This window comes from Perca fluviatilis, chromosome 17, assembly GCF_010015445.1.
Source record: "Perca fluviatilis chromosome 17, GENO_Pfluv_1.0, whole genome shotgun sequence".
Taxonomy (NCBI): Eukaryota; Metazoa; Chordata; class Actinopteri; order Perciformes; family Percidae; genus Perca; species Perca fluviatilis.
This window is the reverse complement of record NC_053128.1, coordinates 26,315,452-26,329,990: the sequence shown is the minus strand read 5'-3', so window position 1 is coordinate 26,329,990 and position 14,539 is coordinate 26,315,452. Positions and strand designations below refer to the sequence as shown.

General features: G+C 39.9%; 1 protein-coding gene across 1 annotated transcript in view; it reads left to right on the top strand.

The window, feature by feature from the left end:
• Window positions 1–12,966, top strand: part of fcho2 (FCH and mu domain containing endocytic adaptor 2) — a 51,544-nt gene extending 38,578 nt beyond the window's left edge. Inside the window, exons 16-28 of the mRNA XM_039780509.1 lie at window positions 170–253; window positions 1,774–2,283; window positions 2,756–2,871; window positions 2,983–3,112; window positions 3,274–3,357; window positions 3,662–3,721; window positions 4,292–4,403; window positions 5,779–5,934; window positions 6,707–6,839; window positions 8,609–8,808; window positions 8,892–8,956; window positions 10,016–10,180; window positions 10,263–12,966. Of these exons, the coding sequence (XP_039636443.1) occupies window positions 170–253; window positions 1,774–2,283; window positions 2,756–2,871; window positions 2,983–3,112; window positions 3,274–3,357; window positions 3,662–3,721; window positions 4,292–4,403; window positions 5,779–5,934; window positions 6,707–6,839; window positions 8,609–8,808; window positions 8,892–8,956; window positions 10,016–10,180; window positions 10,263–10,285 (1,838 nt within the window). The 3' untranslated portion in view covers window positions 10,286–12,966. The remainder of the gene's footprint in view (window positions 1–169; window positions 254–1,773; window positions 2,284–2,755; window positions 2,872–2,982; window positions 3,113–3,273; window positions 3,358–3,661; window positions 3,722–4,291; window positions 4,404–5,778; window positions 5,935–6,706; window positions 6,840–8,608; window positions 8,809–8,891; window positions 8,957–10,015; window positions 10,181–10,262) is intronic.
• Window positions 12,967–14,539: the final 1,573 nt, after the last annotated feature.

Sequence of the window (14,539 nt, the reverse complement as noted above, 5' to 3'; positions counted from 1 at the left end):
AAAAATGTATTGTCATATGTTGTGTTTATTGATTTGATTGTACATTTCCATCTGTTTTACATATAGTTTTTTTTTTACTCTGCATTTTGTTTGATTACAATGTAATTGAGTTCAAATGACTTGATGTTTTATTGGTTTTATTTATTTATTTATGAACTTTTCTTGTTAGACCTTGCCTCTATCTTCCTTTCAATCCCTCCATCTCCATCTTTTCTGATGAATGACTCAGACGTCTTTCTGCCAGAGGCCTCAGGTAAAATGTGTGTGCCCCGTTTATCAGACGAAAACTTGTTTGAAGAACTTCAAGCTATCATCAATGACTGTTATGCATGGTATTTATGTTACATTTTTGTTTCTCTTTATGTAAACCTTTAAGTATTCTTTCCTTCAAATGCGTGTGAACATGTGTGAGAGTCAAACTGATAATTATCAGGACGTGTGTCTAAAGCAAGGGTCATCGCTTTGCACATTTATGGCTGATAGGAGGATAGATTTTGGTTTAAGATATGCATCATATTTCTCTGAAGATATGATACCAAAACTATAGTTTCAAAGCGTTTGCATGTGTTATAAGCCCATTTTGAGCTACAGTGGATACACATACTCCATGAGTCCCTTTTCATGTAAGAAAAATATGTAGTAATTGTAGAAAATAAACAGCCACTGACTAAAGATTTAATAATGTGTATATAGGTTTAACTTTGCCAAAGTAGTAGCAGTAAAGTAGTCTAAAGTCCATATTCGTATACTGTGTGACACAATTAAAGGTAAAAAACAACATCATGTAAACCACTATAACAGACATAAACACTACTATCACTCAGTACCACAGAGGTGTTTCATATTTAGTTGAATGCCAGTAACACAAAAGACCATACAATTCTAATCAAACAAATACTGGTAGAAAAGCATGTTTTCATTTTCGAGGTAGGGCTGAACGATTTTGGGGGGTGCATTTTTTCTGCCGATTTGATTTGCGATTTGTTTTCTTAAAAGTTTAGCTGAAGTTCAATATTCACCGTGTAACATAAAACATGTCATGGGGCAATATAACATGAGACACCATCAAAACTGCTCTATATTCTTATGCAAGGATGGGAACATTGATATGAATTGCCAGCAATAAGTGTTTTTTCTTTTAATAAGCATGGGACATTGAACAGTCAAACACAGAACATGTATCACAAAAGCTAAAGTTATAATAACAAAAAACAATTACAATAAAAAATGATCATTACTTTCCGGTAAACTGAAATGTGTGATATGCCTCAGTTCAATAGCAGCATCTACATATTGCACTTTCTACGATCATGTTGAATAATGTAATGAAAAATAAATGAAAAATCCACTGAAAATAGGACATTGCTGTAAACAATTTGTGATATGTAACATCATTCCAGCATTTATGAAAAAACAGTACATACAATAATAAAAAGAGGAATACAATATGTTAAACCAAACATTCAACTAAATATTGCTCATTCGATTAGCTAATCGCATTCTTTCAAATCTCGATTTCGATTTGAAAACGATTAATCGTTCAGCCCTAGTTCGAGGTAATCTCAATAAAGCTCATGTGTTTGCTATTCTGGTGCTGCTAACTGCTGAGGAGTCACTTTTGTAATTAGCTGGTGCTACTAAATGTCTGGTTGGTTTACCTTCTATCAAAGAACTTCTAATATACCATAGACCGGCTTTGCTTCTATATACAGTATCTCTCTGCTTTGCATTTGTCATGTTTATCGCCTCTGTCAATCACATCGCCCCCTCCAGCTGAGGCGGTGACACAGCGGGAGCGCTCCCCTCCCCTGGCAGAGAGCCAACAATCCAAAGATGTCTCCTCTTTCTCCTCGTCCACATCCTCTCCCTGGGACTCGCCAGAAAACCCTTTCCAAGCACTCAAGCCCATACCAGCGAGGGCCCAGAGCGCCCCCATCACCCTGCCCACCGAGCCAATTGACCCCATCAAAAGCCCGGCTGCGGCCGGCCCTCCGAAGAGCGTTGACGCCTTCTCCTCCGTGTCCTGGTCCCAGAGCCAGTGGATCGCCTTCAGTGATAATTTCGCTCCAGCTCGCCGTCAGGGCTCGGGGTCATCTGTGAAGGAGCCCCAGAGGCCTCAGGCCGGCTCCGGCAGCTCAAGTCGCTTCCTCTCCGATGACTCTGCTGACGCCTACTGCAAAGCGGCGGGCAGCGGAGAAGACGGCAACCCCGGTTTCTCTGATGTCTTCTCTGGGATTACAGATAGGGCGATGGCAGCCGCTCCATCAGGCAAAACATTCACTGGTAACATTATTGCTGATGCTAGAGACGTGTCTAATGCCTGAGGTTTGGAGTTTTAGTTTTGCATTTAGTTTTATTTTAACTGTATGTTTTCATACTGTGCATTTCTTTTATATTTGAAGTTGACAATTGCATAATTAGTTTTCTGTTTTTTTTTTTATTATTATTATTTCTTTTTTTATGTTACAGACATATGCTTATCTAACTCACTGACTGGTTTGCAACATGTTTGTCTTTGAGGTTCTTTTTCCTTCATTTTGGAATGTGTTTTACTTCTGTGTTGTTACCTGTTATGCTTTTCATTATGGTTGCTATTATGTTTTTTTTGTTTTTTTTAACCATAAGTCTTGTTGCATGATGGTTTTGCATCTACGTGAATGAAGCACAGTGTATACATTGTTGTTTGTTTGTACCCGATGCCCATGCTGTGTAACTGCCCCTAACCAGTCAAACATCCATGTGTTTCTTGGTGTAGTGCCAGTACCAAACCGGCCGACGACCCCGCTGACAGCTGGAGCCCTGGTACCCCCACCACGACCCTCCTCCAGGCCCAAACTCCCCACAGGAAAACTCACAGGAATCAACGAGATTGTGAGTAACCCCAACATCCCTAGATTATATGTGCAGCACAACATTGATTGCTGTTAAAATAACATTCTGACATTGTACTACCATTCTATTTGATGGACTCGCTTCACTCAGGTACGGCCGTTCAGCCCAGCCAAGACATCGAACGCCAGCCCTCCTCCTGCTGCACCACTCGCCCGGGCAGAGAGCTCCTCCTCCTTGTCCTCGAATGCCTCACTCAGCGCCGCCAACACCCCCACTGTTGGTAAGCCTCCTCCGTGTATAGAGAATCTACTTTTCCTTGGAACTATTTCTTCTCCTTTTCGTCAGCTCCTCGCCTACCTGCCACATAGCTTTTGTCTCTGCAACGCAATGCGCTGTTGTCCTCTTCTCTCACTCCTCCTTCCTTGACTCCTCTCCTTACAGGAGCCGAGCACACCTTTGCTCTGCCCCTCTCCTCCCCAGAGCCAGAGCTGCTCTCCCCCTCTCCTTTCTTTGTGCAAAGCCAAAGTGAGTCTGCCTTTCCAAACTTCTGTCTCCCTAAGAGACACTCCTTTCCGTAGTGCCTACAATCATCATTTACTCTACTCTGCATACATTTCACTGATGCTAATACTGTCATCATTAGGGCCTGTTAGCTCTTCGTTCATCTCAATGATCATATCCGTCAGCTTAGGGCTCACCTGCCATGATCACACATTCAGGACTTACAACTGTGCTCAGCATCATCTCTTCTCATCATTTTCAGCATTTGTGCTTCTGGGTTTGTTTATCTCCTTCCTTTCTCTTTTATACCTTTTAATTTGGCGTAAAGAGGACGATGTGTTCATAGCGAAGCTGCCTACCTTTGAGAAGCGGTGTGAAACACCAGCAGGTATGGTTCATACAAGAGGACTCTCTTCTGTATTTAACTTAAACTAATACCAGTCTGTTTGATAGGCTGGATGGACAACTGGATATTGTCCACTTGCTTTGCAATGATTGCATTTCTGTCTTGTGTGCTCTCCAAATTCCCCTTTTCAGCCCATTTCTCACATTTGTCTTTCTGGCAACAGCATCTGCTCCTAACATTATAAAGATTTGATTGTTAAAATAATGAAGTAATGAATGATTGACTGGTACATCTTTTGTTGACTTTAGTTTAATATGCTGTCTAAGGTAATCGTGTTTGAATTCTTTGAACTAAAGCAGCTGGAGCACGATCTACTCTAAAAACGTACCTTATTTTTCTTTATTTGAAAAATAACAATGTACTGATTTGCAATGCATGAATGACTGACTGACTTCATGAAATGCAATAAAACAAATATTCTAAATTATATAATGCATCTTTGCACGATCAAGCCTTCCTAATTCCGATGTGAGCTTTGGATCCCGCTGTTGTAAAAGTCCGATCTGCAGCTGAATCAACAGACCTCAAACTCTGTGCCTTTCTCATTCTCAGGGACGTCTCGCGGTCCCAGCCCTGTGACCCTGGCATCCCAAGATGCTTTGCCCATTGCCGTGGCCTTCACAGAATCGGTTAATGCTTACTTCAAAGGAGCTGATCCCACTAAGTGAGTCTCACATGACCTCCCGCCGCTCAAAGGCCCCGACATGGACCTGCACGCATAGCCATTTTTGTCCATATTAGAACTTGGAACTCCAACACATATGATGTTATGCGTTCTACAGTACAGTGTTGTACTGCATGGTCCCTAGCCCAAACTACACTCAGATGTTTGGTTGTGTGTGTGTAGCTCCCTCTCGCTCTGCATGTGTGGAATGTTTTGCATTAGTCTGACACCATTCTTTCAGAGTGGATAACCTACATGAGGCAGATTATAGTCTGGGGCAGTGAAAACATACAGCCATTTATTGGTTAACTGCTGTTAAATTGCTGCTGTGCAAAAGGCTTATTTTTGCAGGGATTAGTAAATGGAACATTTCATAAGCAATGCAGCGGAGACACGGTGCGAGGTTGAGACTCGCTGTGGGCCGATTCCACCCCAGCCTAGGCCAACCCCAATGGAAGGAAGAAACTGGATTATATTAGACTATAGATGCATGCAGAAGTGTTCTAAGAAAAATGGAGATGGAGATGTGTTACACCTGGGACCTAAAGCCAATGTGTTCAAAGTCCAATTTTAAAATGGGCCTTTGTTAGATCTTTATATATTTATTTATTTACTTATTTACTTATTTACTTATTTATTTATATATATATATATAAAGATTAAACTCTAACAAAGGCCCATTTAAAAATTGGACTTTTCATATTAGGCTCTGTAAACATCTCCATCTCTGGCTTCAGGTCCCAGGTGTAACACATCTCCATCTGGCATTTTTGGCTTGAAAAATATCTGAAACTATTTAATTCTAAATTATGGATCGTACTTTAGCCTATAAATCCACTTAAAAAATAAATAAATAAGTAAATAAGTAAATATATATATATATAAATAAATAAATAAATATATATATATATATAAATAAATAAATAAATAAATAAATAAATAAATATATATATATATATATATATATATATATTTATTTATTTATATATATATATATATATATATTATTTATTTATTTATTTTTTAAGTGGATTTATAGGCTAAAGTACGATCCATAATTTAGAATTAAATAGTTTCAGATATTTTTCAAGCAAAAATGCCAAACAGCCTCTAATTCCAGCTTCTCAAATTATTCAATTCTTTTATACTTTTCTCTATTGTTTATCGTTACCTATTGAATAAAAAAGAATATATTTGGGTTTTAGACTGTTGGTCAGACCTAACAAGTTAAAAGGTGTCAACTTAGGCACGCTGGGAAATTGTGAAATCTTTCTGACATTCGATAACCTAAACAATTATCGGTTCATTGAAAGAAAAAAAAACCCACAGATACTATGTATGGCATAATTCATATTCGCGTGGCTACATCCCACAGGTGCATTGTGAAGATCACAGGAGACATGACTTTGTCGTTCCCCATGGGCATCATCAAGGTGTTCACCACCAACCCCTCCCCGGCCGTGCTCACCTTCAAACTGAAGAACACCAGCCGGTTGGAGCAGATCCTACCCAACCAGCAGCTACTATACAGGTGAGCCGTCCAGAAGAGTTACACCCAAACGGGCCGGTGTGGCAAGTGAAGAGTTTTGGAGAGCCGACGGGTTGCTAACTTGTCAGAGTCGTGGTTAAGTGAAAGAGGGGATGTGGACGCGATGATTCGAGTGCGAATCGAGGAAATGTAGTCTGCGTCAGTGAGAGGAAATTCAATTAGTAATCTGACATAAACCTATCATTAAGCTGTCAGGGAAGTATTTTCCACCAGACTTTAACAGCCAGGTTCTCAACAGCCCATGTCTCTTCTGAAATACTTCACAGCCTGAAATGGCAAAGAACAGCAAACTTCATAGAACAGCTGCTTCATTTATCATACATTATTTTACCTCTCACCTCTTTAGTCTCAGTCAAAGGTGTTTAATGTATGTTTCACCTCCCATGCAGTGCACATTTCAGTATGCCGCAATTTGTTTTTGGTTCTATTTTTAAACTTGCACTTTTTTAAAAACAAATGTTTTGTGAAGTTCATGTCCTTTCTTAAAAAGTAAAGGGAAATAACATATTTTGAATGCTTCCCGCACTTCTTCTCCCTCTCAGTTATCCCAAGATCTAATGGTTGGAGTAACTGAATCAGATGGAATTCATGATTTAGTAGCTGGTTGGATATAACAGGGTCACTTTTTCCAAGCTATTAGAGCTTTGCACACAGGGGAAGTGCAATGAATAATTGAGCCTACAAATATTCCTTGTGCATCAGTGTGTGTGTCTGTGTGTACATATATTTCCGACTGTTTGTCTTTTCTATCTAGTGATCCTTCCCAAAGTGACTCAAATTCCAGGGACTTCTGGTTCAACATGCAAGCGCTGACGTCCTACCTCAGAAAAGCCTCAGAGCAGAACCCTACAGCTTCCTACTATAATGTGGACATCCTAAAATACCAGGTCAGTCTGCCAACGCTGAGCCTAAAACATGATCCAGATAAAATAACTGTAGTTAAAGAATTCCCTGTAAAAACATATTTCCCTAAGTGCTTCGCCCTCTAAACATGTCTGAGAAAGAAGCAACAAAACTAGATGAGGTTAGAGGAGGGAGCAGGGCGGAAATACAGGCAGTGCAGAATGAATTTTTTAATGTGAAATATTTTGGAAGCCATGTTCCAAAGTTAAAGAGAAATGATCTCACAGTATTATCACAGGGCTGTCTATTTAATCTTCCTGCCATAGGCAGCTCTAGTCTATAATATTCTTAGAATATTAAAATAGTTTTAACCTCAGTTTTTCTGGACCACTTATAGGAATTGAATTCATTTGTGGTCACTTACTGGCTTCATAATTAAATGTACTCCTCTAAAACCGTGTTATATAGTCTGGTGTAAACCTCAGCCATATACTGTAGGCCTGGTCCTAAAATCCTGTAGCCTCACACGCGCAATGCCACCGCTGGATGACATCATCTTTAAATAGACATGTTCAAACTGGCTTGTTTACATTATTATATTAGTTTATATGTTATGTCCTTGGACATAAAAGATGGTATTGTAAAAGCTTAACCTATAAAATCCAAGTTGTCAGCACCATACATAGCATGTATGGGAAAAAAACATAATAATCACAATACTCCAAACTTGTGATTTTGAAGCATTGTAACTATAAGATTGCCTCATGTTTTTTCCTCTACCTTTCTACTATTGGCTACATTGTGTAATATGGGGCCTTATCGTGATGTTAACCTATTTTCTATAATATTGGTTAATTTACTGTTTACAATTGGAAGTTTGTTTTTATTATTGAAGAGCTAATTTGTCCCTTAAATTGTGTGCATACTGGAAAGGGTTCCTGGTGTCCTCTAATTGGAAAGTTTTTCCCAGCTGAGAGGCTAGAATCTAGATTCGTATGGTGCTGTTTGCCTGTGTGAACTTTGCCTGAGGAAGCCAGACGTTAATTAAGTGAGTACAGTGTGCAGTTTTTTTTTTTTTTTTTTTTTTTTGCCTCAGTCAAGAGTTTTTTATCCTGTCACTAAGACCTTTTTGTTGCAAGAACTTTTTTTGAAATTGCGATTCTAGTAATGTTGCACTATTTAATCAGTATATCTTTATATCAGTATATATTTGATCAGAAGATCAACTGATTGATGCTATTTATTTATGATTGATCCATAATCTGAAATCTGTCATTTTCGGTCAGCAAATGCCTCTAGCCCTCGAGCAGGTAGGATTTCAATATTTAGTTAAGTGATTCTTCAGCTGGTTCGGCCACACTGTCATCGAGCCTTGGCCCGCCAGTTGGAGGCCATCCTGCCACCCCATAATCAGGCCCCGCTTTTTTTTTTTGGTGGAGTTTAGCGTAGTGGGTCATAAAGAAATCAAGGAATATAATGAAATATAAGCTCATCCAGGTGTAAAACAAACAATCCATGAATTGGCTCAGTCAGCTTAACACTGATTTCTGATAGAAGAAGAATGCGTCTTTGTCCTGGTTTCTGGAAGCTTTGGAGGAACATTAGTTTTGTTTTTAGCTTACATTTGGACTTTCAGCACACCAAACCAACTACATGTGTTTGTGTCAGAACTTTAACGTTGAAATTGACCTTCTAAGTTGAGATTCAGACTTCAAACATGGTCTCATGTAGTCTCAATGCAGCTGATGTAATGGGAACATCACTCTAATTGCCTTGAACTTAAAGCAGCTTTGTTCATACCTACTGTGTTCAGGTGCAGTCTGATGGGATCCATTCCACTCCTCTCAACCTGGCCATATACTGGAAGTGTACACCGAGTACATCAGACCTGCGGGTAGACTACCGCTACAACCCGGAGTCCATGGCCTCCCCCGGTCCACTCTCCAACGTACAGATCTTAGTGCCTGTTGACGGAGGAGTCACCAACATGCAGTCTCTGCCTAACTCCATCTGGTAAGAAGTGGTGCATGTAAAATGCTGAAAACATATTCTATCTTAGTCAAACAGAAGCAGCTCATTTCTTTCTCTTATTGTAGGAATCCAGAGCAGAATAAGTGTCTATGGAAGCTCAGTGAAATCTCAGAAAAGTCTGAAAATGAAGGTAAATCCTCTTTCTCTTTGTTTGGAATTGAGTGTGATTTATGGTTCTGCAGAGGCTCCACGCAGAGCTTTCACCGTAGCCTATGCAGTGTTTTCCCTCGCTTTTTGGAAGACTTAGCTGCGCGTATTTGGTGGGGGTTTATTTCCCCACGCATTTTGTGTCTCTGTGGGTTTTTGCGTCTCTTTGTAGTCGTGTTCTTTCTCTTTTGGTCATTTGTTTTTTTGGGTCTTTGTGATCATTTTGCATCTCTTTGTTGTCAGTTTGTGTCCCTTTTGTGGTAGTTTTGCATCTCTTTTTCACATCATTTTGGACCGTTTTTATTACTAGCATATCTGTGTCTAAAACGTTGGAAAAGCTAGAGCAGATCATAAATAAGTCATTAGATCTGAGAAAACTCTTTTAGTGGTATTCATTCGGTTAGGTGGTGCCCAAAACGGCTCAGGTGCTGCACCTAAACCTTATAATAACCCTGCTATTTAAGTGACCAGATTATACTTGTGCATTGGTGTGTGCGTTGATCTCTTTAAGAGAACAGCAGAGCCGGCACGTGTGTGTGCGTGGGGAGTGTGTGGTAGAGAGAGTGAGAGAGTGGCTGCGATTGGCTTTGGAGCGATTAGCGACTCTAGAGTCATAGTGGGAGAAACAAAGTGTCTCCCCTGTGCTTTCTGACCACGGTGGGAGATCTGTAGCAGGAAAAGTTAACCCTCTCCTTGATTTCATGTTTATGGAGAAGGAGAGCCAGGAAATGAGTCGGGGGGGGGGTGGAACGCCAACGCTACCAAGCCACGGCCAAGCGGTGTGCGTCGCGCCGCGACGTGTAGTTAAATTTTTCGAGAGGTGCATGTCAGGCTCCGGCATAGGGTCCAGCATAGGGTCCAGCATAGGGTCCGTGTCTCCGCGTACCTACATACGTAGCCACGGCGTAGATTCAACGCAGAAGCATAAATCCCGCTATAGAGGCAGCTTGTACAAAATCCCACCTGTAGAGGACGTACGGCGAGGAAGAGAACTGGACCATTTGCTGAAAAGTGAGCGCATTTGTTTGTGTTTGACTCCCAGGCGCCGGGTCCCTGAGGGCCAAGTTTGAACTGTCAGATGGGCCATCGAACCCGTCCACTCTGGCAGTGCAGTTTATGAGTGAGGGGAGCACCCTGTCAGGAGTGGACATGGAGCTGCAAGGGTCTGGATACAGACTTTCCCTCAACAAGAAGAGATTTGCCACAGGTATGCAGCCATACGTACCTGATGCTGGTATATTTAATGCATCAGTGACTCAAACTGCTCACCTTTCTTTCTTTTTCTGTAGGACGTTATATGGCAGATTGCTGAGGTGACCCGCCACTCTGGTTCTCATGAAATAAAATCTCGTTTGACACAAAAGTTGGCAACTTTGCGAGGCTTCCTGAACCTCTGAATCCATCTGAGCTTTTGCCCGGGAGGCGAGAATCTCACTACAATTAAAAAAAAAAAAAAAAAAACAGCACTGAGTATTGAACACTGTTTAAAAAAAGAATAAAAGAAGAATAAGATGAGCTTTCAGGAAATGTGTAGATATGAAGTCTAATGATGCTTTCTGATCAATTCACTTTTGTATAGTCAGAAACAATTTATGGATTAGATATAAATCTATATTGTATTTGAAATCATAAAAAGGTGCACTAACAATTTATCAGATGCTCTTCTTCCTCTTATATTCATTTTTTTCCAAGAGCCTATAAGGAATATAAAACAAAACCATGTCTGCGTGGAAGAGAAGAAAAGGTTTCTCCCTCTCGGCCTCTGAACTGTAAATATTAACACGGATTATTCTGCTCGACCAGCTCTGACTCAACGCTCAAATCAGCTTTGTTTACTGATCTTTCTTCTTTTCCTCCTCATGATTTGTCTTCTTTTCGTCACGTGCATTGAATCAATGAAGGTCGAATCTGTCTTAAACCGTACTCACGCACTAATGCACAAGCTTGATCTCTTAAACTAACATTGAAGTGCTTTCAAACTAATGCAAAAAAAAAATCTGACCTCAGTGCCTCTTCTTATACTGCGGATCAACAGGCATCAGAAGTGTGTCAATGTTTTACCCAAATTTGGGTTTCCAGATTTAAGCTACATTTCTCTGTGATAAAATGCATGGAGATTTTTTTTTTAAACAATCGCCCCTAATGGGGTCTGTGATCAGTGTGATCTTTTTTTAGAATTGAACTTTTTTTCCCTTGTAAATTCCCCTTCCAGTCATGGCTTGTATTTAAAAAAGATATATACTTTATGAAACAATTCACAGCAATCTTGACTGTAAAACTTTCTGTCAAATGGTAGATGCTTTAAAAACAAAGAATCAAGGGACATTGCCCCAAATTTCACTTGCAGCCTTGTTTTTTAAACTGGCTTTTTTTTATCACACTTCTGTGCCCCATAAATGGAGAAATGTGCCTGAATCGAGCTTTTCTCTAACCTTTTTTTGTATACTACAGCACAGTCAATGACAATAGCACCAACATTGTGCCAGTTGTGGTTTTATTTTTATTTTTTTTACTCCTTTTATTTGGATGTTGAAGGGAAAATGTCTCCTCTTTTTACAACCCGACTGTCTTCCAAAAACAAAGGGGTCACGTTTGCCTTCTGTGATTGAGTTTAATCATCAAACCCTTTTATGTCTTGCCTTTTTCTAATTGTTTCTAACGCTCGTCAGTTGAACTTAGCCCCTCACCCATCACTGTGCAGTAGATGATGTAAGTGAGTAGCATTAGCACAATAAGGCCAAATTAATGAGCGTAATGCCTTCTCACAACTACTCGACACTCGGTAATCCAGTGTTGTTGATTGGGGTTAGATATTGTGGCACAGTACTGCCATTGCCCTTTGAAACATTACTGGCCTGTCCTGCCTCTCACCCAGTGCATGCTGGGATAAAACTTTTGCAACTATAAACAGCAGAAGTGGGTATGGAAAACGGACGGATGGATGAATGGATGGATGGAAAATGTCCTCGTTTGACTCATGGTGCTTCATTCTTCACTCTTTTACTAATGAATGCTGCTGCTGTAGAGGCTGTTGTGCTCCTTAATGGAGTATTTGTATGTTTTACATTGACCTCAACCATGTAATGATCCTAAAATTGGTAAATGTGCTGGTATGTGACGTGTGGAGACGCGATTAGTTAGTTGCCTGGAAGCTGTGATTGAAAATTGATGAAACTTTTTAGGGCAGGGGTTTCATACACTGTGCACCATGTGGCCAACTGACCTCTTAGATAAGATTTTAGGAAATATCTTTAAACACCAGGCTTATTTTTTACTGTCCGCTTTTTAACTGACTGGTTTGTAGGAGATTTAAACTCATATCCATACTTGATTCATCCGATGTCTCACTTGATCATTTATTTGATTTCATCATATCTGGCCAGAGTGATTATCACCATTTTTTAAAAAATGTTTTAATGTTTTGTAAGCCTTTGATAATAATCTAGAGGCAGACATTCATCTTAAATGGATGATGGAATATACATTTAAATTGTGTCTGTTGAACTTAAATTTTGTATCTCACTCTGGACTTTAATCAGCCAAATGTTTTAAATGAATGAGTTTACATAGAATCCTCAGATTGTAGCACCAGACATTTGTACAGTGAGAACATGTCGCTCTGTGTTTTTTCTTAATTATATCAGCGGTTTTGGTCTGATGAGCCAAATGCATTAAAAAAGCAAGAAGAACACACATTCTGTAATTGTGTTCAGTATTAGCAAGCTGGTTCTTGCTGTCCCAACAAAACGTACAAAATAAACTTACAAGGCTCCTTTTTTTCGTCACTTTCACCCATGCCATCTTTCTTTATACAGTATGTTGTATTGAACAGAGTTTAAAGAGAGAAAAATTGTGTAAATGATTCTCATAAATTGTACATTTTTACCAATATCTCAGCCACTTTGTGTCTCGACTTTTATGATTTCTCATTGTGCCTGTATTAAATGTGTAATATATGAATATATACAAATATATTAAAAAAGACTAAGAGTGTTCTGTGTAGTTTCTTTTAGCCTCATCATGCAGATATAGTAAGAGGTTCCATCAAGATTATTTTTTGGGCATTTCTGCCCTTGTTTGACAGTTTTTTATTTTTGACAGTTAAGAGGTAGACTGGGCCAGTAGACTACAAAGTCGTAGGTTGGTGTTGAACTAGCGACGTTGCGGTTGTGTGGCATGTGCTCAGCTACCAATGTGTTTCGATCAGCACACATTTTTGTACAGACATTCATGGTTCCAAGTCATTGTACCCAGATGACTTTAGGGATATCGTAGCTTTTTATCTAACACCAGCAGCGGTTCAAATCTCAATTTGTCCAATAATTTTATAGACCAAATACCTCCAAAACTGATGACATTCCCATGGGCCTCAGTTGTATCTCATCTAGTCTCGCTTTGCCAGACCTTCCTCCACAGCGCTGCGGAGGAGGGTCTGGCTAGTCCACAAAGCATTCCGGGATGGCATTTCTTTAAACCAATCACAATTGTACTGAGCGGCACTAAGCTCCTCACAGAGCCACGGTGCCGCTGCAAAATGGCTTCAGAAGGAACTTGTTTTGGTGGAACGTGTGTACGTTCAAAAGTTGTTTTAGTCTTGCGAGAGAAAACTCAGATTGGAGTAGATCCAAAGAAGGTAGCAATGCCGCATACTGCTAGAGCATGAGTTAAAGAGAATTTTAGAAAGGGAAAGCTGTTTTTAAAATGAGTAAAAATGCAGATGCTTGAGCTTAGAATCGTGAATCTGAAAGTAGGAGAGCAGTTTTTCTCTTGCAGAGGCCATGATGTCCACCTGAGTTTCTTCTCTGCATTTTCGGGTCATCATGGAAAGCACAATAGGTCCAATAAATAAGTCGTGATGAGTTGACGGGTCAGTTCTCTCAAAAGCGTATTTTTCTCTAAAAGAGCTACAGTGTTTCTCCATTTAGACAGTTTCTGTGGAACTATATGAGCTTTAATGATAATTTTATTGAGTTCACTACAGTACAGTGTATCTCAAAGCAACTGAAATGTCATTTAAAAGACTCAACCGTACAAAAAAATGACTCCTCACTTTAATCTACAAAGCTTGTGTGAACACTCTTTCATGTGGCTGGTGTGCTTTAGTAGAAATTCAGTGAAAAGATTGAAACATTTGAACCACACTGAATTGACAGATATACTGTAGCACTCAGTGATAGATGGGGAAGGGGGGCATGTAAATAGCCCCAAAAATACAGATTTTATGATAAAATATTGTAAGCTGAAAAGTCAGAAGTTGCAAGAGTACAAAAGAGATTTTTTTTTTTTTTTTTTTAAATGACCATAGTCCATATGCAGGAGATTAGGGCATGGGAACAAAGCTTGTAGACACCACCACACACGTTACTAATGTGCTGTTTGCACTGGGAGAGCCTCGTACAGTGCTTTGCTTAGGAGGTTGTACGCATGACCGTGCGTACACGCTCCGCACTACATCAACGCCTTGTTTACACACTCAGTCATGCCTTGTGTCCCTCTGCCTGAAGACCTCCTCCATGCTGTTTGAAATACACCGTCAGAGCTGCCTTTTCACAGCCACATGTGGGAG